Below are 25,722 nucleotides of genomic sequence, written 5' to 3'. Positions count from 1 at the left end.
CCCTCACATAACCTCACTATAGGAGTTGTGTGCCAAACCACTGGGCTTTACTGAGCAGTAGCAGGCGAAGTTCTTTCAAGTTTTTCACAATCCCATAGTTGTATCACTCAGCTTTGTGGCTCTGATTTTGGCCATGCCCACACTATTCAAGAGGGCATTTCAAAATAAACTGTAAATGCCTGTGACATGATCATCTGTTTATAAAAAAAAATTAAATTTTGAAATATGTTGTTGTCTTGCAAGATAGAAATCAGCCCATAGTTCTTCATAAGCTAAAACAGACAAAACTTGAAGTTTCCCAATTCATGCACAAAAGTGCTATAATGTTTGGGCTCTATAATTGATTCACACTTGTGCAGTTTTAGAATAATGTAGATGATTTATCCAAATTCTCTCTCGTAGAATCCAATCTAAAAAGAAAGTGCTGTTAAATCTATTTTTAACAAATGTGTTTGATCTAACAGTGCACAAAAGCAATCACTAAAGATGCATGAACCAGCAAAAGCATCTGTGTCCTTTACCTTTCAGGGTAGCTTGGTGTTTGTGGTTGGAAAAATTGATGGCTTGCTGACGGTTAGTGGGCGCAGACACAATGCTGATGACATCGTTGCAACCGGATTAGCAGTTGAATCAATAAAGACAGTCTACAGAGGAAGGTTAGTGGTAATGAAACCCAGCTCTTTTTTCAAGTTTTGTCTGTGTCTCGTAATAAAACATGACAGGGTGGTCATGTTGTGTGCTGCCTGTTTACTGCCTGGTTACTTTTTTTGACCTCAGTCACAAAAAATGTTTCCTTGACTGTTCAGTCTCCATAGCAGTGGCAGCATTGGATCAGGCCTGGGGTCTGTCTAATCCAGTATCCTTTCTCTGACAATGTTCAGCACCAGCTACTTCGGAGGGAGGAGCAAGAAACCCTGCAGTGGGGAGTTCTGGGATAACAGCCTCTGGGGAATGTTTCCTCCAGAGTTCCAATAGTTAGTGGTTGGCTCATGGCCTGCAACAGTTGGTTTGTATCTCCTACTGAGAGATCTTGGATTTTATTTAATATTTGCTGTAGATAGTTTTCAAAAGGATGTCACATCCCAGTGACGGCCAGTAGGAGTTAGGCTACTCATTCACTTAGGTGCTTTTACCCTTCTCTATCCTGGCATGTTTAACATTTAGCAGAGGCTGGAATGGGAACATGATGGCTGGAGCAGGAGAGTACAGTTCTGGTGTGCATGTAGGAAGCTTCTCTGCAGAGTAGGAGTACTTGCTTCCCTGGCCAATATGACCTTTACCTTCCCAGTTTGCTGCTGTTTCAACTTCACTGTCTCCTCTCTCCCCTGCCCCTGGAGCTTTTGAAGTTGTTCCCTAGCTAGTGCATAGTGACAGTCTCTTTCCTTGGATCACCAGGACTTCAGTGTTCCCAGGGAAGTGGCATGGTAATTCCTACCGATCTGCATTCTCTTTCCCCCAGGATTGCTGTGTTTTCAGTCTCTGTGTTCTACGATGAGAGGATTGTGGTGGTGGCAGAGCAGCGGCCAGATGCCTCTGAAGAGGACAGTTTTCAGTGGATGAGCCGAGTGCTGCAGGTAAGAGCCCAGCTGTCTGGGTGAGAGATTTGGGCTTGTGTGTGCACACCTCCTCCCTTCCCCCACCCCCTTTCAGCATGTGGACAACTCAGATGATATTAGTGTGCCTCAGACGGATGACACTTTCTGGTCATCATCACAATTCCTCTTGGCAGCAAGATGGCAAGTTGTGCATTGGCTGTCCTGACCATGTGTCTTAGAGGTCCTGGAAAGGCAGCAGAGGCTCAAACTAATACAACCCTTAATGAGGTAGATCAGCATTACCCTTGTTACACAGGCAAGGCACAGAAAAGTGAAACTGCCTTCTCAGTGCCCCAAAGGAGAACCCGATTAGAAATCAAGGGTCTCTGGCTTCTAGCCCCATAGATCATGCTGGCGCTCTAAGAACAATTCTTCTTTAAAGATGCACTTGTTATCAGCTGAGAAGCAATTGCAGCGGTAAGGTGTTGGGAACCATTTGAGAACTGAAAACAGGTAAAACATCCAAAACAGTTGGGTTTTAAGAAAAGGTGTGTGCAGGATGAGTGGCAAATCCTGGTTTTGGAGTTTTTTCTTGTGCGAAAGAGTAATTTTTGAGAAGCTTACAGGTTAGCTATATTCACCGATGGGAGAACATATACTGATCTGAGTAATATGTTAAAATGTGTGAATACTGGTGAGAGGCAGAGGCTGATGGTTAATTCCAGGGCTGAAGAGTCTGCAAAATAAACCCTAAACTCACTAGAAACAGATGAGTCACCAGCTTTCAACAGATTGAGACTTGAGTCATTCATGACCAAAAGTTGGTGCCGTGGTTCGGATGGATTGTAAAGGAGGGGACATTAACAGGCCCTTACTCATTTCCCAGCATTCCACTGTGCCCATGTTTATAGTCTGGCTAGGGTAGTGTGCTCTTCCTGCCTTTTTGGTTTTGGTACCTGGGACCAGGGAAGGCAACCAGATATTAGCCTGTTGCCTGCTTCATTCTACCACTCTCTCCATGGGCTATTTACACTACAGCTATAGGACTTATGTTCAGGTAATGTATTCAAGGTGTGTTGCTGAAGGCAGAGGGCAGTGACTCATTCCAGGTAGCCAGGAGATAAAGCTCTGAGGGGCAGCAAGAAGACTTCTTTCAAACATCTAATTTTCAGGTACTTGGTAACTCAGGCAAGCAGGCTCACACTGCTGCTCTGAAAGCTGTGCACTGCCTTTTCCTGGCATTTGCTTGTGGCCCATAAGTGAGTGACGTATTATGTTCTGATTTGTTTTTTACAAACAAGATGTTATTTGTTTGTATTACAGGGCCACAAATATTCTTCATTCTTTTTGCTGATACAAACTAACATGGCAACCACTCTGACAGTAGATCCTAGGATTCCCAGACATGGCCCAGGACCCCTTTGTGCCAAACACTGTACAAATACAAAACAAAGTGATGGCCACTGCAGTCAATGAGTTTACAAATGCAGGAAAAGCTCTTGGAATTTGTCAGGACACCTAATAATACTAGTTTCTGCCCAGCTGAGCAACTTCTTCTCTTCTGTCTCTAGGCAATTGACAGCATTCACCAAGTGGGCGTGTATTGTCTTGCTCTGGTACCAGCCAACTCTTTGCCAAAAACTCCTCTCGGAGGGATCCATATCTCTCAAACCAAACAGCACTTTTTGGAGGGCTCGCTGCACCCGTGTAACATCCTCATGTGCCCGCACACATGTGTGACCAACTTGCCAAAACCCAGGCAGAAACAACCAGGTAACACAGAGTGTTTCTCACCTGGGGAATGCTGACAAGCTCTTGAATGCAAGGGGTAGACTCTGAGCCTTTTTGCCTCAGGCCTAGAAAATTAGGCTAATGGCTTCACTCGTGTTCCCCTTGCTAAGATGTGTTCTAGCTGCTGGGGATTGCAGTGAGACTCTGACCCTACCAGGTCTGCCATTGGTGCATCAGTGTGTCAGGAACTCATTTCAAACCCCATCCTAGGTAAGGCTCGCTGCCCTGATGAGCAGAAGGCCTCCGAAGCAGAGACTGGTAGCCCAGCAAGAAATTTCTTCTGCACTTCCAGTGTTCTCTTCAACCACCCTTGTGGCAGCCATGCTTCAAGAGGAGCCTGGTCTTGGGGAGCAACCTTCTACTCTGCTCGCTCATCCTCATTCCACTTGACTGCTCTACAGGAGGCTAAGGCTAGCATCACCTCCTTGTAGCTCAGGTTATATGCTGTGATTCTGGGCTGTTGGTGCAGCACTTAACCTGTCTCACAGGTTCCCCTAAAGCAAGGTAGCCTATGCCCTTTCATTTTAACCCCAATTGTGCAGCGCTGTGATAGTCTAACATGTATGTGACTCACTAGGATGTTTCCAGTTTCTGCATTCCTCCTTCCCCAGCAGTTTGACTCTGTAATGAGATCACTTGGCATCTCCCAGTGGGGGAAACCTGTGAGGTGATGGTAGTTTTGTTAGCTCCAGTTCTCAGGTGAGAGAAAATGAGTCTGTCCCAGGGTGAAGTGATTTGCCCAAGGTCATGCATTGAGTCACTGGCAGAGCTGGGAGCTCTGACATCTTCTCCCTGCTTTAACCATTAGCCTGCATTGCTGCCCTGCAGACTGTAAAATATAAAATGGCTCTTTCCAATGTGTCTGTACGTTTCCATCTTTTACTAAGTCTATGCGGCTGCTCTTTGCCAACAGGTGTTGGCCCAGCCTCTGTGATGGTGGGGAACCTGGTTGCTGGGAAGCGCATTGCTCAGGCTGCTGGGAGGGACCTTGGACAAATAGAAGACAACGATTTGGTTAGAAAGGTAAATCTCTACAGCCAGATGCTTATTGTGGCCAGCATGTGGGAAAGCATTTCACCCCCCAGTTGAATAAAACACGGAGCGGTGATGTGAAATTGTCATCTCGGAGCACTTGTGCTGGCACTCACTACTGTCTCTCATTGCAGCACCAGTTCCTGACGGAGGTGTTGCAATGGAGAGCTCAAGCAACCCCTGATCACATGCTCTTCCTTCTTCTAAATGCCAAGGTACAGATTAGCATGTTTTTTTTTGTTGGGCTCAGATTATCATGAGGTGCTGGTTTGGCAGAAGCTATGAGCTTGCCACAGTCTAGGGCTGTGTTGGGTCTCAGATGAGGGGGGGTATCTTGGTCATCAGGATGAAAGTGTCATCATGGCCACTGTAACTATAGAAGTGACATGTGACACTGATGTGGAAAGTTTTCATTAACTTCACAGCATCATCTCTTTATGTTGTTTAGCATCATAAATGTGACACCACTCAAAGACCAGAGTCAAGGTGCTGCTCCTCCTATGTTTTAAAGAACTTTTTTCAGAGGATCGTTCAGGGGCCAAGCTAAATTCATGGTCTCTTCTTCTCCCTGCTTCCTCCTCCCTGCATAGGGGGAGAGGCAGAAATCTCTCCCTTTTCTGCCCCTATATAAGTACAGTAGGGATTAGAGTCTGCTGCCTGAAGTGGGACTAGAAGCTATACATTCAGAAGAATGTTTCTATAAACTTTCCTGGCTCATGCTCCTTCATGTAATTCCCAATGCGTGCGCGTGCACACTATATCTGTGTGTGTGCGTGTGTGTGTGCGTGTGAGAGGCCTACAAGGTGAAGTGTATAAACCTTAACATGCAGCCTAAGGCTTGGGTTTATTTAAAATTTAACTCTTCAAAACTGGGCTACCAGTCTACCAGTCTTTTTCACTTGAAGATGTTAGAAGATACTGCTCATTCTTTAACAATTGCTTCACTTTGCTTTAAAACTATTTGGAGTCTGCAGGTCCCATCAGCCCTTGCACCACCTTAGAAGTTCAGTTTGAGTGTGTTTTGTCAGGGAACTGTATAGCACAGTAGGTGCAGGAGAACCTGCTGAATCAAATCCCTGATAAGTGACATTTCCTAGGAGTAGGATCAGTTCAATGCATTTCGGTGACATTGAACAGTGGATAAATGGCCCATCAGGCACTCACAACCTAAACTTTCATCTGTGCTGCCCTTTGTGCAGCTGACTTGTGCTGTTCCAGCTCTCATTCACTACATTTCTCTCTCCTTTCAAGGGAACTCCTGTGTGCACAGCCACCTGCCTCCAGCTGCACAAGAGAGCAGAGAGAATTGCGTCAGTTCTGTATGACAAGGGACATCTGAATGCAGGAGACAATGTGGCTGCTCTATCCTCCTGGTAAGGTCATGTTGGTGCTGGCCAGAATCCGCACTGGGAAAATGCACAACAACCTATTAATCCAACTTTCAAAACTTGTAAGACTGAAACTGTTGAGCAGCCTACGCCTGGGATTGTAGAGTAACTGATCTGGTTTTAACACTGAGTAGTTAGGTTTCCTAGGGACATGTGGGCGTGTTAGGGGTCTCGGCATAAGGCTTAGCATCGCTAGGCTGTACTGAATCCTGGAAAGGCTGGCCCACTTTGACTTCACTCCAACAGATGCGCTGAGTTCTGTGTATCTTACTGTGTCTGGGCCTTTCAGATGAAATCTTAGAAGTTTCAAGTCTTCTGCCTGTGGACATCAAAGATCCCATTGATACTCTCGAAGTTTTATTTGAAAATACTATAGTGGCCACATTGGATCTATTGGTAGAAAGGGGTAGTCTCTAACTCCAAGGGTGACTTCTGGGTCTTGTCTGTTCTGTGTGCACATTAGAGTATTGAGGCCTCACTCCTTTGGGAATGTTCTGCATGCATTTGGTGGCTTCTCTCCACCCCAGAGGTGGATGCCTTTCAGTCATGATGTAGAAATGTCTTATTTACTGTGACTTAGCTGCCAGGATGGCTTTCTATAGAGTTGTTATTCTTTGAGTGATTGCTCATATCGATTTCAATTAGGTGTGTATGCGCCGTGTGCACAGTTGGTGGAAAGTTTTCCCCCTAGCAGCACCCATGGAGTGATGCCTTCATAGCGCTCAATATATGACCCTGCGACCCGGCGCCGCCTCAGTTCCTTCTTACTGCCAGTGACGGTCGTTGGAACTGCGGTGACTTGCTTATGCAAGCTCTCCTCGTTTTCCCAATCTTTCAGATTAGTTAGTTCACAGTTATTCCTAGCCTCATTACTGTTAGTTTTAGTGTTTTCAGTTACCGCAGATAGCTGTTGGGAGTAGGGGTGTCTTCCTCTTCACATTCACCCGAACCGCATTCCCTATTGGGGACTTGGGGTATGCCTAAGTCCCAAGGGTTCAAAACCTACAAGTCCTGCAGTAAAGCTCATGCCATATGGTGACCCCCACGACGCTTGCTTAAAGTGTCTGTGGGAAGTCACACCCAAGTGAACAAGTTGCAGGCTTTGTAAGGGGTTTCTCCCTAGAACAAAAAAGGAGCAGAATTTTGCCTCAAGCAGCTCCTTATGGAGGCGGCACTTAGATCACAACCTACACTAGCACGGCAAAACCCGGCACTGAGCTCATCAATGCGCAGTGCCCAGTGGCAGTGGTAGAAACCGGCACCGGCAGTAAGGATTCTGGGAGAGACCCTCGGCACCGCCATTACTCGGCACCGAAACAGTCAAGATGACCCGCCCCCCGGTCCCATTCTCCAATGCAGAAGCAGCCACAGACATCATGGCTACAGAGTGGATCTTCTGACCTCAGAGACCAACACCGTGGGAGTTGGCCAATGGAGTCACATCCCAGAGAGGAGCACCCAGGGCGGAAGACGTTTGCGAGCCGGGCACCATCGACGTTGGCCCGGCAAGGGGGACCAATTGCACGTCCGGTGTGCCGTTGGAAGTCTCTCCAAGCCAGGTCATTCAGGAGGTGGAACTGCCTCCCACCCTGAGCACCTTTCGACGGCCGCAAGGGACCTTATCACCATGACAGTGCTACAGTTCCCTGGTCCTTTGAGCCAAGGCCTCTGGGTACAGTACCGAACATGAGGCACCCTCCTGAGGCAACTGGTGAAGCCTCTATCCCTCAGCACCACCAGTTGGAGTTGTGGCACTGCTCCCTATCGCCAGTGCCGATCCCTGTCACATTGCAGGTCCCACTCTCAGCACCACTCAGCATTACAGCACAGATCCTGATTGTGGCACCGCTCCAGATCACAACACACTCTCCCGCCTTGTACAGCGCTGCTCCCCAGGTCCAGCTCCGCTCAGCCACACCCTGGCCATCACGGTCTCCATCTTTAGACTTGGAGACAGGGTCTACATCCTCAGAGCGGGGCCTGCACCAGTCAGGCCTGACATGGGGGCAGGGTCATGGCCTGCGCAGGGGCAGGGACCAGCACAGTGGCCATTTTGGACCCCATGGGTGTACCACCAGGCCCAGGGCATCCAATCCAAAGGTTCCCGTTCAGCAACCTCTGATCGCGGGTGCTGGAGGCATCAGTCAGTCTCCCCCACCCCTAGGGGTGCCAAGGAGGGTACCCGGTCACACTACCTCCCCTGGAACCAACCTCAGCTCCTGAGCCTGATCCAGGTATGATTGGGCTCCGACACAGAAGCGAAACAGGAAGCCCCTGGAGACCAAGAGGATCAGGAGGACCCTGTTCCCCCATTAGCCTCCTCATCATCCTCCCCAGATGAGGCAGTTGCAGACACCTCCATCTCTGGATTGCCCCTCATAGACAAGGTGTGCCCAACAGGACCTCCTTCGCAGGGTGGCGCAAATATGAGCTTGTAGTGCCACGGAGGTGGTGGAGTCGAAGGACCTGGAGGTCATTTCCTGACCCAGAAGGCCATTAGGGTGGCTCTACCCCTCATCAAGACCATACAGGCCAATGCTAAGACCATTTGGCATACTCCGTCCTCCATCCTTCTCACCGCGAAGGGTGTGGAGAGGAAGTATTTTGTCCTCTCAAGGGGTGTGTATACCTCTTCACACACCCGCAGCCTTGCTCATAGGTGGTGGTTGCAGTAAATGTAAAAGGAGCGGCAGGGACAACAAGCCCCAGCGTCTGAGTCCAAGGACACCAAGCGCCTAGATATATTTGAGAGCAAAGTGTATTCCACGGGGGGTTGCAACTCAGGATTGCTAACAGGCAGGCAATTCTGAGTAGATACAGCTTCAACTCCGGGAACTCGATGCTCAAGTTTAAGGAGCTGATGCTAACAGAGTCCAGACAGGAGTTTGGAACGATAGGGGAGGAGGGCAAAGTGGTGGGCAACGGACGTCTTTACAGGCCTCACTGGATGCTGCGGACACAGTGGCATGCACCTTGTTCTCTGGCATTGCCATGAGGTGTAGCTCATGGCTGCAGGCCTTGGGACTCCAGCCTGAGGTTCAACAGACCATGCAGGACCTGCCTTTTGATGGGGCAGGTCTGTTTACAAAGCAGACTAACTCTAGGCTGCATAGCCTAAAGGTCTGCACGGCTACCATGAAATCCTTGGGTATGCACACCCTGGCAACCCAATGTTAACATTTCAAGCCTCAGCAGCAGTGCTCCTGTCCCTCCTCGGCCAAGGCAGGACTTTTATAGGGGCAGGAATGGCAAGACATAAACCTTCAAATCTCCTGCCTGTGCAGGCCCAGGGCCCGACCTAAACCATTGTTGGGTTCCAAGCAGGCCATTTGAAGGTGCGCCTGAGGACAGCGCACCAGCATCACTTCTGGATCCTTCCCCATCATTCTTGAATCGTCTGTCCCACTTCTGCCATGCTTGGTCCCAAATAACTTTGGACTGCTGGGTTCTCCGTATGGTAGAAGTGGGATATTCTCTCCAATTCCGCTCCTACCCTCCCTCCCACCTCCCTTCCCCGTTTTTCTCACGCATAACTCCTTATCCAGAAGGTGCAAGCCTCCTTGCCATGGGAACGTGGAGGAGTTCCTCGGGGAAGGAGTACTATTGCCGATACTTCCTACTCCTCTTTGGGGATTAGGTTCAGACCCATTCTAGATCTGCGAGGACTCAACAAGTTCATGGTAAAGTTGAAGTTCCGCATAGTCTCCCTGGGCACAGTTATTCCCTTTCTGGATCTGGGAGACTAGTACGCCACCCTCGACATGAAAGACTTGTACTTCCGTATAGCTATTCAGCCTGCACACAGGTGATTCCTACACTTCGTGGTCGACAAAAAATTATCAGTTTATAGTCTTTCCATTCGACCTCGCAGCAGCCCCCTAGTGTTCACCAAGTGCATGTCGATCATGGCTGTTTTCCTCCATCGGAGGCAGGTGCGGGTATACCCCTGCCTCAACGATTGGCTGCTCTAGGGTTTGCACCAGGGGGCAGGTGGAGTCTGAAGTCTGGACTGGTCAACTCAACCTTGGCACCAGCCCAAAGAATAGAATTCATCTGGGTGGTTTTATACTCAGTTCAGGCAAGAGTACTTCTGCCAGAGTCCCAATTCCAAGCCATGATGGACATCATTCAAGGCTTCAGGCTTCTGACCACCACTGCCAGGGGATGCCTGAGGGTATGGCTACGCTTGCACTTCAAAGTGTGGTCGCAGCGCCAGCGCTGGGAGAGAGTTCTCCCAGCGCTGCATGTACTCCACATCCTCTACGGGTGTACCTTGCAGCGCTGGGAGCCGTTGCTCGCAGCGCTGCGGCACTGTTTACACTGGCGCTTTGCAGCGCTGTGTCTTGCAGCGCTCAGGGGTGTGTTTTTTTTCACACCCCTGAGCGCGAAAGTTGCAGCGCTGTAAAGCGCCAGTGTAGCCATGGCCTGAGTCTCCTCGGCCACATGGCAGCCTGCACTATGGGCTCACTTTGGCCTATTGCCTGGACGGCGACAGCCTGAATTCAATGGTCATGGTGCCAGGGCAGGTGCTTGAGTCCCTTCAATGGTAGCTCGACCCTCGGACAGTGTGTGAAGGAGTCCCCTTCAGCAGCCCTCAGCCTCCTTGTCACTGGTAATCGACGTGTTAGCTCTGAGATGGATTGCGCATTTGGAAGACCTCCAAACGCAGGGCCTGTGGTCGCAGGACGAGCTTACTCTCCATATCAATATCAAGGAGCTGAGGGCAGGTGCGACTAGCATGCCAGACCTTTCAGGCCGACTACAAGGTAAGTGTTGTAGCAGTTCTGACGGACAACACCATGGCCAGGTTTTACATCAACAAGCAGAGTGGAGCCCAGTCCTCAGCCGTCACCTGTAGGGGCGACCCAGGCTCTGCCATGCACCCAGGATGAACAGATGTCCTGATTTTTTTGTAGGGACAGTCCCAATTTTGGGGGATTTTTCTTATACAGGCACCTATTACCCCCTACCCCATCCCGATTTTTTCATACTTGCTATCTGGTCACCCTACACGCAACGCCTCGCTCCCCCTCCACTCCTCCCCCAAAATTCCTCTGTGCCCCCTAGTGGGCGTGCCCACAGTTGGGAACCACTGGAGTAGAGGTTAGTGTCACAAGGACATCAGTCAGCACTTGTGTGACAGCCTGTTGTGTTCTTGCAGGCATTGAGGTCATTGCTGCATTCCCATGGCTGTTTGTATGCTGGCTGCATTCCTGTGACCGTTCGACCACCTCATGCTCAGAACCTCACTGCAACTCTGCCCACTGTGCGAATGATTGTAGATGTGAGTAATGGGAAGCTGCAACCTATGGGCCCAGCATGGGGCACCATTATTCTGGTGTTTGGATCTGGAGAGTAGTAAGAATGAAATCTCTCATGCTATCTTTCATGGCTGCAGGTATATTAGAACACCCTCTTGTGTCAGAATGAACTATTTTTAGCTGTAGGACTTTTTTTTAATCAATGAGAATTCAGTATAACTGCTGCCTCTGGCTGTTACAGGGGTGACACAAGTTGCTGCAAAATACATGGTAGCAGGAATAGGCTACCTTATGTGACCCACAGGCTTGTTGCCACCTAATAACTCATAAGAACGGCCATACTGGATCAGACCAGAGGTCCATCTAGCCCAGTATTCTGTCTTCTGACCGTGGCCAATGCCAGGTGCTTCAGAGGGAATGAACAGAACAGGGGATCATCAAGTGATCCATTCCCTGTTGCCCATTCCCAGCTTCTGGCAGACAGAGGCTCGGGACACCCATCCCAGCCCCTCCTGGCAATGAACTTATCTAGTTCTGTTTTGAACTCTGTTATAGTCTTGCCTTCACAACATCCTCTGGCAAGGAATACCATAGATTGACTGTGCGTTGTGTGAAGAATACTTCCTTTTGTTTGTTTTAAACTTGCTGCCTATTAATTTCATTTGGTGCCCCCTAGTTCTTGTATTACGAGAAGGAGTAAATAACGCTTCCTTATTGCAACACTGTATCTTAAGTGACTACTGGGCAAGTGCCAGTCTACCAATTACCTGCTAATTACAGTAACTGGCCTAGGCTGACTCTGTTGATACGGAGGGAGAGCTACCGTCAGATTCCCACCTGACATAACATCCCTACTCAGCTTTTCCAAAGATCTTGCCACGTTGCATTTTAGTATGAATTTGGGGTCTTGGCTGAGCAGGGTGGTGTGTTTTGGAATAGCAAAGGACGTTAGTGAGAGACTATACGGGAGGCTGGCCCACAGGTGGGGAAAGTGCATTGCACAAGCATACCCACAACCTCCACTAATTATGGGGCTTGAAAGGCCACATGTTTTTCTCTCACATTCTAGTAATCATTTGTTGGTTATATTTTTAGGTCAGCAAAGCTGCCTGCATTCTCACAACTCAGACCTTAATGAGACTACTGAAATCCAGAGAGGCAGCTGCTGCTGTGGATGTAAAAACCTGGCCAACCATCATTGACACAGGTGAGAACTTCTCTTGTCAAGTAGTTCCAAGATTTTCAAAGCTGCATGTAGGGATTCTGACTCTGAATGAGGTTCTGGCATTGCCAGTACAGACACTATCTGACTGGCTGCTCTGGGGGCTTCACTGCTCAGAAAAAGCATCTCAGAGACTGTGGTTCAGCAGTTCCCAGCTTTACACTTTTACACATACAATTTAAAAAAAAAAAAAGAGGGGGGGGAAGAGCTGTGCTGTCAGTCTCCTATTATGAGATGTGAAATTTGTGAATGAGGAAAGCAGTTGTGGGAAGGATACAATTCCAGATGGAACAGAGAGGGTGTCTCAAGACTTTCTAGCCCCATTCAGACTAAAAATGTTGAATGTTCTTGAAATAATTTGAACAAAGAGTGTTTAGAGGCAAGGCTGGGATTGCCTTGTAATCTGACCCATGGTTGACCCTGGAAACTCTAATTGTTCCTTGTGCAGAGCTGAACCACATGTAGAATTATAGCATGGGGGTAAAATTTAAAGTCCAGTTGATGTTAGTGGCTTCAGGACAGGTATCCATGTCATAGTTAACACTGACTGGCAGTTTCAGAAGAGAGGACAGCACTGAATGGCACATGACAAGTGTAATATCTTGATAGCATTTACGTATTTGATTCAGTGCCTCGCAGCATCAATTGAATCTCCCCACCCTTTACTCCTCAGAGTGGTATCAGAGCACCTTATAGTCCATATGAATCGGGTTCACACACACAGCTAGATTCTCTTTTCTCCTCCTTTCCAAGAGTAGATAGATTTTTTTAAGGGGAAAGCTTTGACATAGAAATGGCCCTTGCACTTCCTCGTGAAAGCAGTGAGACATGTTGGTCACTCTCTTGTGGAAGGTTATTCCACAGCTAATTATTGAGAAGGCTTGCTCTTCTCCTGCATTCATCTCATCCTAGTCATTGAAAGTTCCATCATCCCTGAGAATCCCAATTCAGAAACAACAGAATCATAAGACTTTGTTTCTTACCCACACAGATGACTTGCCCAGGAAGCGGCTACCTCAGATCTATAAACCACCCACACCAGAGATGTTGGCATACCTAGATTTTAGTGTGTCCACGACAGGCATGCTTACAGGAGTGAAGGTACAGTAACACCTGCTGAGAAGGAAGGTCTCATATAACTTTTTTGGCTGAATCTTTTTTTTTTTTGTTATTTTTTAAAGTGGCTCTTGTGATTTAATTTAAAAATCACTCGTCCCAGTTAATAAACTGGGAGAAGTAAAGCTACATATTGGCAGATCCAAAAAATGCAATCTGGCTTCAGGCTGGTAAAGCAGCTCTGCATTGGGCTGCCATGCAGGAAGACTGAGGCCAGAAGCAGCCTCAGGATTTCAGGTGCCTAGGCTGATGGAGGATCGCATATTTAGGTGAACAGGGAATGATGACGGTATCGCTCTGCAGTCTCAGCTAACAGTGAACTACTGGAACAGAATTCACAGGCCTCCACTGAAAGCAGAGTAGCAGCTCTGGCAGTTGGCAACAGAGAAGAGGGTGTGAAAGAAACAAGAGTAAAAACCTGAGCCCTTAGGCTGTGGTGTGGGGTGCTGGCTGGGCTCAGATGCTGAGGGAGGTGTACAGTGAGAAACTGAAGCTGCTGCTCCTTTTAGAACATGCTTTAATGATCTAAGATAAACAGAGTTTTGTGTGGAAGATTCCACAATGTTTTGCACTCACCATGTGTGATAAGGGTAGTTAATTTGTGGAGTAGCATTGTAAGGAAACCAAGCCCATATTTCACTGTACCCAGCTGACTCAGAGAAATCCTGTTCCTAAGTTCTTGGATTTCAACACTGTATCTCTCCCTCTCTCTGTCTTTTGTTACAGATGTCCCACTCGGCAGTGAATGCTCTTTGCAGGGCGATAAAGCTCCAGTGTGAGCTCTATTCCTCTCGGCAGATTGCCATTTGTCTTGATCCCTACTGCGGACTTGGCTTTACGCTGTGGTGCCTTTGCAGGTATGAGTTGGAATGAAAACAAAAGGGTAAGATATTGATTGATTTTAAAATAGGAAATGTAGGGGCTATATGTTCAAATGGTATAAATTGACACAGCTACATTGTCTTCAGTGGAATGATTCCAGTTTATACCAGCTCAAGATCTGGCTCTGGATGCTCAATAACATGACCCCCTTCCCTTCTGGTTTTAAGATCTATCCACGTGTGGCTGTATTTCTCTAAACATGTAGATGCACTGCAAGAGATTAGCTCTAGAAAGTTTCTCCCATTTTCTTTGTTGGTTACATATTACAATGGAATGTATTTTGGGGGCCTGCGTTTCTCTTTCACATTGGCAATGGGAAGTGTGTTACTCAGTTACAAGACGTTTTTATTACTAATACAATGTTGCCGCACATTGTAAAGGAGATGGGCACTAGTGTTGTCATCAAATTATCCCAGACATGGAATCCCATTACCTACGTTTGGTCCTAACATCACTGTGTGTTGGTGATCAAGAATAACAAAAACAAACTTAATGCTAACCAGCTTCTATAGTAAAATCTTTCTCTCTCTAATCTTCCATGGCAGTGTGTATTCTGGTCACCAGTCCATCTTAATTCCTCCTATGGAGTTGGAATCCAATCTTTTCCTCTGGCTTTCCACTGTCAGTCAGTACAAAATAAGGGACACTTTCTGTTCCTATTCAGTCATGGAGTTGTGCACAAAGGGACTTGGAAATCAGGTCGAAGTGTTAAAGGTAAGAACCTTTGTCAGTATCTTACACTGATTTTAAAAGTTGGTACCCAGTCTTGTGCTAAAGCAAATGGAGATGAGCAAACCTTAGAAGGCGGAGGCAGTAGCAGCAGCATCATGCTGCATGAGTAGTCAGCTATATACCATTAGCCTGCTGCAGGGCTCTAAGCCAGCTGAGGATACAGCATATCTGCTGGCCAAGCCATTAAGCAGTAGCATGACTCTCTGGAAGAGCCGGAGGAAAAAAATAAATATGTTCAAGGTTTATGATTACTACTTGCATCTGTTTTCCTAAAACTGTGCTCCATCTACAAAGTCACCACTGAATTTTGCACCACTAACAGTACAAAATGTTGTGAAATTTTATACTTTGCACGATATCCACAATCACATAGATTACTGTGCAGCTCTGCAAAGCTGGTAGTGCTATCCATTTTTCTTTAATTATGGGGCAGCAGTGATTAGAGTACATAACTGAGGGGTCTGTGCCCAGCTCTGCTGTAGCCTCAGTGTGACCTTCAGCAAGTCACTTCACCCACTTATGGCTCCATTTCCTCATCTGTAAAATGGGAGTGATAATCCTAAACTACCCAGCAGGGGTGTGGTGAGGTTTAGTTAAACTCAGGGATGAGGTACTATGGAAATGCAGAGAACTGTATTCCTTATAGCTGGATAGGAAGCAAAATTGAAAATGCTATTATTCCATTTATGCTTTTTGGGCTGCCTGATCAGAGTCACATTTGATAGCCTACCAACAGGGACATAGTAAGGTACATATATCATGAATGGCATAATGGGAGATATCCGTCACTTGTGGACCTGTTGTCTCCTGCTGATTAGGTGTGGAGGAGGGGGCAAACAGTCTTCTGTGGAACTCTGCTTTGTTTGTCAGAGGCAGAGCAGCAATTGTTTGCATTTATCTGTATCTGCACCATGTTTCTACAGGCAAGAGGAACTAATCTGTCATGTGTTCGGACCTGTGTGGTGGTTGCAGAAGAGCGGCCACGAATTTCTCTCACCCAGTCCTTCTCCAAACTTTTCAAAGACATTGGCCTGTCATCCGTGCTGTGAGCACCACCTTTGGGTCAAGATCAACGTAGCTATCTGTTTACAGGTATCAAAGGGATATTTAATGTGGATGACTATTATGTTGTCAGTGACCAGGTTTCCAGATTCTGTCAAGCTGAATTGGCGAACTCTTCATAACCAACACATACTGCTAAATTGTTAACTTTAGCTCAAACTCTGGTCTGAGGACCATTCACTGGTGCTCTGGAGAAGCAGCAAGGCATACAGTGCAGGCAGTTCCCTCCTTGTTTCCAGCTTCCAGATTCCATTAAAGAATCTAAAAACACTTGATATACTTCCAAACTTCTGCATTTCCATGTAAGAAATAACTGCAGTTGCCACAGGATGTTAGTCATGAATGAAGGGGTGGTGCCATGGGATACTTCTCTCAAGGTGTGACCTACTGTAAGGTTGTATCTATTCCAGCATTTTTTTCCAGTTTCCCAGCATTGCCATTCCACGGGTAAGATCAATGGTTGGAGCATTCAGAACAGATGTATCAGCTGGTGGCTTGTCTATGCTAGCGCTCCCTCTGGTGCAGGCTGCCAGAGTGGGAAATGTGAAGATGAATCTGGCATCTGTATGAGGCATAAGGAAAATATTTGAGAGCTCCTGCCTTGCAGGGGCATGGTGAATTAGCTTGTCTTTATCAATGCAACGGCTTTGAGCACCAGCCTTGTCATTGTTGTCTGAGCCTTTAAAAAGTGAGACCTTGAAACAGTTTGGTATTTTCTGATTTCTTTTCTTTGAAGAGTTACTAGAATCAGAATAAAGAGAAACAGACCCTAAAAGGAAGGACCAGAGTGTGACGTTCTTTGAGCAGAAGATGGAGAGACTAGCGTGGGGTGGGTGAGAAGTGAGGGCACTTCTCCAGGAGCCCAAACACACACCCACATTTGTACTAATTAAATAGCCCAGCTCGGACCTTTACCAGGGAGTCAGTGTCCAAAAAGTAATGCTCTGTGTGTGTGTGGAGTGGGGGTGGTTGGTTGTTTTGGGGGGTTTTATTCATATAACTGTGTGCTCTTCTGCATAGTTTTTACACTTTATATTAATTACCACTGATGGTCATATAATTAGAAACAGAAAATATTAACATGTTCTTTAATGTTAATCTGTAGGGAACCTCTGGGCCTGACCCTACCACAGTGTACGTAGATCTGAAATCCTTAAGACATGACAGGTACAGTGTATTTACATTGCACTTTATTTATTATTCATCCTCTACATAACCTCCTGGAGAATACTGTGTTGACCATGAGATTAATTCTTGGTAGATGGTAAATGAAGTTCTTGCTTTTCATCATAATGTTTTTCCCCTTCAGAGTGCGTTTGGTAGAGAGGGGAGCTCCACAGAGCCTGCTGCTTTCGGAATCTGGGAAGGTAATTTCACATCCACTTCCCTAATGGCTTGGCACACACAGCATGTGTCCAAGTGTGTTTGTGTCCTTCAGAAACATTTTATATGTGAACTTGTAGTTCAGGGAGGCATCTGTATTAAGACAGTTATGCAGTATGGCATGAGAAAGATGATCATTGAACTAACTCCGTGGTGCAGAGAAACCCACATACGTTGAAGTCTTTTTTCACTCTAATAGCAGGCTTTGCTGTAACTTTAATTGCAGTTTCCATATTGCAACGCACTAGAACAATTTGAGGGTGAGGGCAGGAGGGGTTGATTCTATTTTACAGTAAATGTTTTCACTTTATCAGAGTTCTGTAAGCAGTCTGCTGTATCCTGGATGGCAGCATGCATTGGGATGTGCAGTGGCTGTTAGTCCTTTGCTTAAATAAAGTAACAGTAATAGAAACAGTTTTTCCAAGTGGCCTGGGCAGACTTCATTATGCAAACTCTCAAAAAACATATAAGAGTTAACCTCTGATGTCCTGAATTTACAGCCCCAGAATCCCTCACTTGCTTGGACTTTGAGAGTCATTAATGCATTCTTGCTGTAACATTAGTCAGTTCTGAATATACTGTGTAGATGTGCACATACAGGTATACACACATATCAGAGAAGGTGAAACCCATGCTCACAAAAATCAAGAGGTGAAGTAACTGCTTTTGTAGTTTGGACATTTACAGGCAGAAGTCCATTAACTGATTTACCCCCTTTACTTGTTGTGTCCTTTAGATTTTGCCTGGAGTCAAAGTGATTATTGTCAATCCTGAGACCAAGGGACCTGTTGGAGATTCTCACCTTGGAGAGGTAGCTGCTGGTTTAATTGCTGTTTTGGGAGTTTCTCTGTTTTTGTCTGCTGGCTGAGCTATGTTATCTCCATTTGATTATTTTAAGGCTGCTGGTTGGCAGAGTTATTTATACATAAGGGTTAATGCTGCTGGGTATTTAGAAATCTAAGTACTGTTGGGGTGCCTAGAGCTTCTGTGTGGGCATTAAGTTTAATGTCAAAACTAGAGAGAATTTTAGAAATGAAGGTTCACTCCATTGCAGATTTCATTTAACTGTGGAATACTGCACCTGGATTACTGTAATTGACAGTTGGGTTCTAAAGAAACAGTCAAATTTGCAATTGAGCTTGCATGCTGTTCTGATTATTTGATTGTAGTTAGACCTGTCTTGATAGATAGACAGAAACTCTTTGAATTCACAAGCAATAAAAACCTGTAGATTATCCATCATCATCTTCTTACAGGAGGAGGGCAGCTGGAAAGTGCATTTTAAAACTCTGCAGAATGTGTTTGGCCCCTGGGCTGCTCTTTGGGCACCCAGACCTAAGCTGCCAAATAGTTACTGTGCCAACTAAATCTTCAGTGAAGATAATTTCCTTTTATTACAGTTCAGTCCCTCAATAATTTCTTTGTGAAGTACAATGCATTTAATCCTTTTGCTTGAAGAAGGCTCCATTTCAATGGTGTATGGGTCTCAGAACCGTATTATCTTCTCTATAGATTTGGGTGAACAGTCCCCACACGGCCAGTGGTTACTATACCATCTATGATAATGAATCCCTTCAAGCTGATCATTTCAACACTCGTCTGAGCTTTGGCGATGCCGCTCAGACACTTTGGGCTAGAACTGGATACCTTGGCTTTGTTCGCCGGACGGAGCTCACAGCTGCCAGTGGAGGTAAGATAAAAATGGGCGCCTTTCTCCTTCTTTTTAGCAAAGATGAAGAATTTTCCATGGTTTCTGCTGTTAATGTGAATCTGTCCAGGCCTCCCCTGCTCGCTCACTAAAGCTGCTGCTATTGATTTTAATTTCTTCTCTAGCACCAGGTCTCCAATCATCAGGTATCTTGGCACTTTGCAACGTCCCCCATACCAGGTTGAAACATGCATGTCCTAAAAACCCATGCCTTATTTTCCCAAGTGTGTTCTGTGTCTGACTCTTCACTGGCCAGTAGGATGAACTGAGCTTTTCTTCAGGCGTCAGTTAATGTACCCCGGCTTAGAGAATCAGGTGCCAATGTAGAGAGTTTGAGAACTACTCTCCCCCATCAGCCTCAGGAAAGGCATACACCTACCCTGGCATTTAACATCATGGATGATCTCTCATGATCCTGTTTCTCGGTTGTGGGTAGGTGAATCATCCATGACACTGCTTTAGCAAAGGACGTGATTTCAGATATGAGTCTTGTCTGTGACTGTAGCAGTTTTTTTCTATCCCTTTATTCAGTTTATTTTCCCCTTATAACTTCAACTCTCTGGAGCATGATATGCTGGTGGGAAGGAAGAAAGCAAACTCTTTGACCTTGTCTGCATTACAAAGGGTTTGCTGGTACAACTACAGTGATAACTCCCCTAGTGAAGACGCTGCTTGTGTCATCATAAGAATGTTTTTGCTAGTATAATGGTGTCTGTACTAGGGCTTTTTGCTGGTATAAAAATATTTAAAGAATCACACCCCTAACCAACATTATTATGCTAACAAAAGTTTCTAGTTTAAACCTGGCATTTGTCAATGCTATTGTAATTCTACCACTTCATTTGACCACTAGGGAATACAAGATCACAATTTGTAATACTTTACTCACCGCACCACTTATCTTTTTCCGTCCCCCATTTTTAAATGTGTGTGTGCAATTTTTCATCCCCCAACTCCAGATCGCCATGATGCACTGTATGTCGTAGGAGCACTGGATGAAACTTTGGAGCTGAGAGGACTCCGTTATCATCCAATTGACATAGAGACTTCAGTATCTCGGACACACAGGAGCATTGCTGAATGGTAAACTAGAACACTAGGGAATGCACGTTTCCCCATTTACCCGGCAATATAGAAGATGGTTGTACAAAAAAGCAGGATCAAGTGGTAAGGCAAGCTGAAGGCAAGGAGTCAGATGGGTTCTATTTATAGGTCTGCCATAGACTTGCTGTGTAACCATAGGCAGGTTATTGAGGATAATATTGAGTTGAGGCCTCATTGTTGAGGCTTTATGTTCTGTCAAGAGCCTTAGCTGAAGGTGACAAAGTACAAACACTGATCTCCTCCGTGTTAGTGTGTAAGGAAGAATTTACTCTTCGTTTGTTTATACCTGCAGAACTGAGAGCAACATTTCGTCAACAAGTCAGACTAAGTAGCATCCTGATCTGCTTGTTAATAAAGTGTTTGAAATTTGCATTGGTCTTTGAGGACAGTTTCCTCTGTTCTTTTGCTCCCACTCATTTATTTGAAGGACACCTGCATCCTCAGAGGGATGGCTTCAAACTTAAAGCCAATACAATCACTTAACATGCCTGAATGAAGAAAAAACTGTCCTGGAGCCTTATGCTGTGTGAACAATAGAATAATCCAGGACTTGTGCAGAGGAAAATGGGAGCAGTTGTTCCCAAATGTAGAAAGGACTGTGGCTGGGAATCCTGTTCAAAATCAGAAGTGTAACTTTATGCAGCTCCTCAACGCTTTCCCTCTCACTCCTCCCAACGTACTACCACCATTCCTTGCTAAGATACTGGTTGTGTAGTCTGCTCACAGATAAGTGTGAAGAGTTCAAACATATGCTACATTATATATGCATTATGCTAGATCTGCCTTCCACAAACCGGGTACCTAAAAGTCATGTAACAACAGGGAAAGTTCTGGTATGCGTACTGTTTGTACATCACCATGATATCTGGGGACCTGAACAAAAGAGGAGATACAGGAAGGGGGAATAAGATTTGTAACTTCATGTTTATACAAAATGTATGCATTAAATATATATTTTTATTAAATTTCAGTGCTGTGTTCACATGGACCAACTTGCTGGTGGTAGTTGTGGAGCTGTGCGGCTGTGAACAGGAAGCCCTGGATTTAGTCCCTCTAGTTACCAATGTGGTTCTGGAAGAACATTACCTAATTGTGGGAGTTGTGGTGGTGGTGGATCCAGGAGTTATTCCCATCAATTCCAGAGGAGAAAAACAGCGGATGCATCTCCGTGACAGTTTCTTGGCTGATCAATTAGATCCCATCTATGTGGCGTATAACATGTAATGGGGTAGAGGGGATAATGTTCACAAACTTTGTAGTACCACTAAAATGACCAATGGTGACTATAGAAACAAAGCTGGTGAAAAGTACTAATACTTGATGTAAAGTTTGTGATCGCTACCATATTCCCGGCATTTCATCCTGTGGGATTATGATCACATGGAACAACTGAGGGTCAAATGGAAATATGGTAGACAATGGAAAATGTTTGTAACAGTTTTACTGAATATTAGCTTTATAGACAATGCAAAGTTGACAAGTGTGTGTTACAAAATTCCTAAAACCTTTACAGTAGTGTTACTTTTTTCATCTGTTGTACATATTTGTATTTTTATCTAATACTGTTTTATGATTCTATAAGGGGAGGGTTTATTTACTTAAGATAATAAACTATTAAGAAAAGAGTAATCAGTCCTGCAGTTCCCCAGTATATAATGTACTTTGCAACTGTACTGTAGCTATTCGTTCCATGGGATCTCACTGCTTATTTAAAATTGTGCCATGACCAAATCCAATAACCCCCTAAAAGTAAGAATTACTTACTCGTATAGATATTTCTTTAATTTAAAATGGATTTTGCCTATATTTTTAATGTAAATATTAATATACATAATTCACTTAGAAAATTGGCTTAAGTAATGATGACATCTGAAGTAGAGGACTGTAATTTTTGAAGTCCTTAACATAAATTACACTTGGTTAGGCAATTAATGTGAGAAATGCAAATCTTACAAAAGTTTTCTTAATTCAGTATGTATGTAGTCTTTTATTGCTGGCCAGAATGTCATAGTATGTAGAAGCCTATGTTTTTAGATCACATCTTTCTAAATGAGGCTGAAGTATTTAAGCTTTTGAAACATTAAAAATAAAATAAAATTTTGATAGAAACTGTACTGCATCTCCAGAATGCTTAACTGAAATTTGTACACTTGTGTGACAGCCTCGGCTTCCCCTCATTATGGAGCTTTGTGTTTAAAAAAACCAAAAGCTAAGATTATGGCACAGATTGACAAAAATAATTAAATTCATTGCTGGGATTGTGGCTCCATCCTTAATTTATTCCACAGTGTGCCCACAGTTATAGCAGCAAATGTAATGTGTACAAGGGCTTTATATGGAAAATACCCTGAATTTCCCTGAGGCATTCACCAGAAAGAATTTGATAATTCTGGAAGGGAGTTGGCTGAAATCAGCTATGTGATTTTTTTATAATGAGGGACAAAGTGGCAACGGAAAGCAAGGATAATGTTCTAGTGCATGCATAGTGAAATATCTTCAAAAAAAAAGTCAAGATTACAGCATCCTGAAATAGTTGGTCAGTTTGTGGCCTTTATAAATGCTGAAAAGCAGAAGCCTTAAAGTGTGCAAGACGACCAACCATTTGGAAATTATTGTAATCCTCTGGCACAGTGGGCTGAGGGCGAGACAAGGTTTCAGAATCAACTATTTTTCTTTCATCTAACCTTTAGTTGGATTTTTTGTTTTTGTTTTTTTTTCTCTTATGTGATTAAGAAAACAAAACTTTGGAAGCGTAGAAGACCGGATAGCAGAAATTGTAACAGCTTTTTTGGGCCATTTGTGGTCTATGTAAATACATGCTTAAAATATTTTAATATGTATTATTTACCCCTGTAACAAGTATACAGTGTGTTTAGATAATTTTTATAAAGGTATATAATGTAAACTTGTATAAATCCAAATCTATAACAGCTATATTAAGTGCTGCTCTGACAGCCATCTGTAAACAAGTCGTGGTTCTGTACTTGAAATCCCCCTCCTTATGAATGCTTTATAACAGTTCTTCATTGAGGGCTGGAATGTTAAAATTCAGATATAAAGCTCTGAATATATTCTCAAAATATTTAGGGTTAATTTGCTTGTCATAGAGGTGGAAGGATATATCTTCATTGACTATGGCAGGTCTAAGACAGGGAGAGAATTCCTTATAAACAAGCAGCTTAAATATTTACTTTTCTAAAGAGTTGTTGTTAAATTCCTAGATTTTTGAAATAAGACCCTCGTGGATATTTTAAAACAGTATTTCCACAGTCATGCTGCTAGGTAGTTATAAAGTGTACAAAGCCTCCATATGAATGTGGTTTTAACAGATCCTCTGCAAAAATAAGGAAATGGACAACTGTGTCATCGTTGCTGATAAAAATTAAATGCCAGTGTAGATCAGCTGGGTAACAGCATATAATTGCCTATGACCAGCCTTGACCTCCTTGAGAGATTCTCCCCTTTTTATTACACACTTTCCTTGAATGGCAAGAATGATTGGCAATGCAGCTTCACTTTGTTCTCCTGACTTTTAAGAAGACAGTTTTGAAAGGCTTTTTTCATATCCTAGTTTACTTAACTTTTTAGATGCATTGTTTTGTCAATTTTAAATCCTTGTCTATTGAGAGAGAACCATAGCACAAATCTAGAAACGTCTTTGATTGGGTTTCTCCACTTATGTAATTTTGCATTAATAAAAATTCACAAATGTCTTGTGATATGAATTTAATCAAGGATTGCTAATACGTGCAGTTCAGAGTGACTTTTTAGAGTGGCATTTTGGAATTTTTAATCTAGAAGGCTGAAGTTCTCTCTTTATTACTAAAAAGGTCAGTAATTTTTCTCCTCGGCTTGGATTTCTAGAAGCTGAATAATTACATTTTTAAATTCTAGTGTAGTGTGATTCTAATTAACTGTATTCTGATCCACACATTTCTGTGATTAGGGACTCATGGATTCAAATTGTAATCTATGGTCTTTTTGTCCCTTAAGTGCCCAAGTCTTGTTTCCTGATAAGTAGCGTATAGAAGTGGCCAACTTTTAAATTATTGGATGCTTCTGAGCGTGTTCAGCAAAATAGGAAGAAGTGTGTGTTAGCAGAATGAACAGAGGCTGGATGTCAGGAAGTCCTGGATTCTAATAACAGTTTTGCTGCTGACTTGCTGTGTTGCCTTGGGCAAGTCATTTCACTGCCTCAGTTGGCAAATCTATAGATGGGGATACAATCTAATCATTACAACGTCCCTGTAAATAACTAGTTATACGGCACTAAGTATTAGTCACTGATGCCTCGAGTTTGGGAGCACAGTGATGTTCTTCCAAACTGATTAACAACTCATTTGATTCATTTTGGGAAGAGTCTTGAGATGTAACCAATTCATCCTAAAATATTTTCACATCGTAATAGGGAAGAATTCCTGTAAGTGAATGACTCTTGACATTTAGCTTAAGGAACCTGGCTGGCCACCAAAAACTTTGACATTAGCTATTCCTTTTCAGAGCTGAATTTGCCTCCCCCCATCATGTATGGGTACCCTTTAGAATCCAGCAAGGAGTACAAAGGGGCAAATCTACTCATGTTCAGCTCTCTACTCCAGTTTGGCTTTTTGCAGTTCACCCAGTTGCAGAAGCAAATAAATGTCCCATTAGTGTCCATGCCATGAATCTTAAGTTGAGAGCTGCATTGTACCCTGAGAACCGTTACTCCTGAACTAAAAGAAGTTTATACACCTTACTGTTGTATGATTACTGCCCTAGCAAAAAGTATTTGTGGCATAAAATTGCAGTACTTAAATAAGTCTGTCTGTTAACACTTGCACTGCACCTCTGATAACTGTGTAATTAAGTTGGGTCATACTAACTGTCTTGGAGATAAAATTGTAAAAACAAGATTACATTTTAGCCTAAATGTAATTTTTCTTTAATTACTGTCAACATATTTACCATTGTCAAATTCAGACTACAACATTATGTAATTATGTATAAAGGTTTTTTATTTATTTGAAATTAGAGTAGATATACATTTTTAAATTTAACACCTGGCTGGACAGTGTTCCATTAACGCATTGATTGTGTTTCCTTTGTCTTGTGTTAATAAATATTGATGCCTGATTGCTTTCTTAGTTCTTCATCTGCTGTCTCTAAACTTTTTCCTTGAGGAAGTGAACATTGGTTGTTACTTGTTCTGGTGAATTTGGGAGGACGAAAGCATTTTTCAAATGCATTAAATTGTTTGCATTCACTGATATATGCAAAACCTGCTGTATTGCACAGTGCTAACAACCTGAACCTGTGAGAAACTGAGCTCTCTCAACTTCCATCAAATCAAAAGTGTGGGCCCCTGTATCATTTCAGATCAGATTATAGTTGAGATCCATTGGGTGAGGGAGGATTAAAGTGCAATTAAAAAAATTACACACTTATTTTTAATATTTTACTTTGAACAGTGATTTGTTCTTAAATTATTGAAAATAGACCACTTGGCTTTTGTTTAGAATGAGACATA

At 44.1% G+C, this 25,722-nt stretch overlaps 1 protein-coding gene across 1 annotated transcript in view; it reads left to right on the top strand.

Annotated features, from left to right (window-relative positions):
• Positions 1-25,339, top strand: part of DIP2B (disco interacting protein 2 homolog B) — a 131,798-nt gene extending 106,459 nt beyond the window's left edge. The window contains 22 exon segments of the mRNA XM_030554905.1: positions 529-656; positions 1,460-1,574; positions 3,107-3,308; positions 4,240-4,349; positions 4,493-4,573; positions 5,610-5,713; positions 5,715-5,731; positions 10,908-10,930; positions 10,932-11,030; positions 12,103-12,214; positions 13,221-13,330; positions 14,072-14,202; positions 14,773-14,941; positions 15,883-15,991; positions 15,994-16,020; positions 16,023-16,051; positions 17,127-17,188; positions 17,331-17,388; positions 18,141-18,215; positions 18,917-19,094; positions 20,072-20,195; positions 21,188-25,339. Coding sequence (XP_030410765.1) covers positions 529-656; positions 1,460-1,574; positions 3,107-3,308; positions 4,240-4,349; positions 4,493-4,573; positions 5,610-5,713; positions 5,715-5,731; positions 10,908-10,930; positions 10,932-11,030; positions 12,103-12,214; positions 13,221-13,330; positions 14,072-14,202; positions 14,773-14,941; positions 15,883-15,991; positions 15,994-16,020; positions 16,023-16,051; positions 17,127-17,188; positions 17,331-17,388; positions 18,141-18,215; positions 18,917-19,094; positions 20,072-20,195; positions 21,188-21,440 — 2,316 coding nt within the window. The 3' untranslated portion in view covers positions 21,441-25,339.
• Positions 25,340-25,722: the final 383 nt, after the last annotated feature.

Source organism: Gopherus evgoodei, chromosome 3, assembly GCF_007399415.2.
Source record: "Gopherus evgoodei ecotype Sinaloan lineage chromosome 3, rGopEvg1_v1.p, whole genome shotgun sequence".
Classification (NCBI taxonomy): Eukaryota; Metazoa; Chordata; order Testudines; family Testudinidae; genus Gopherus; species Gopherus evgoodei.
Note: the sequence above shows the minus strand (reverse complement) of the source record. Positions and strands in the feature narration are given on the sequence as shown.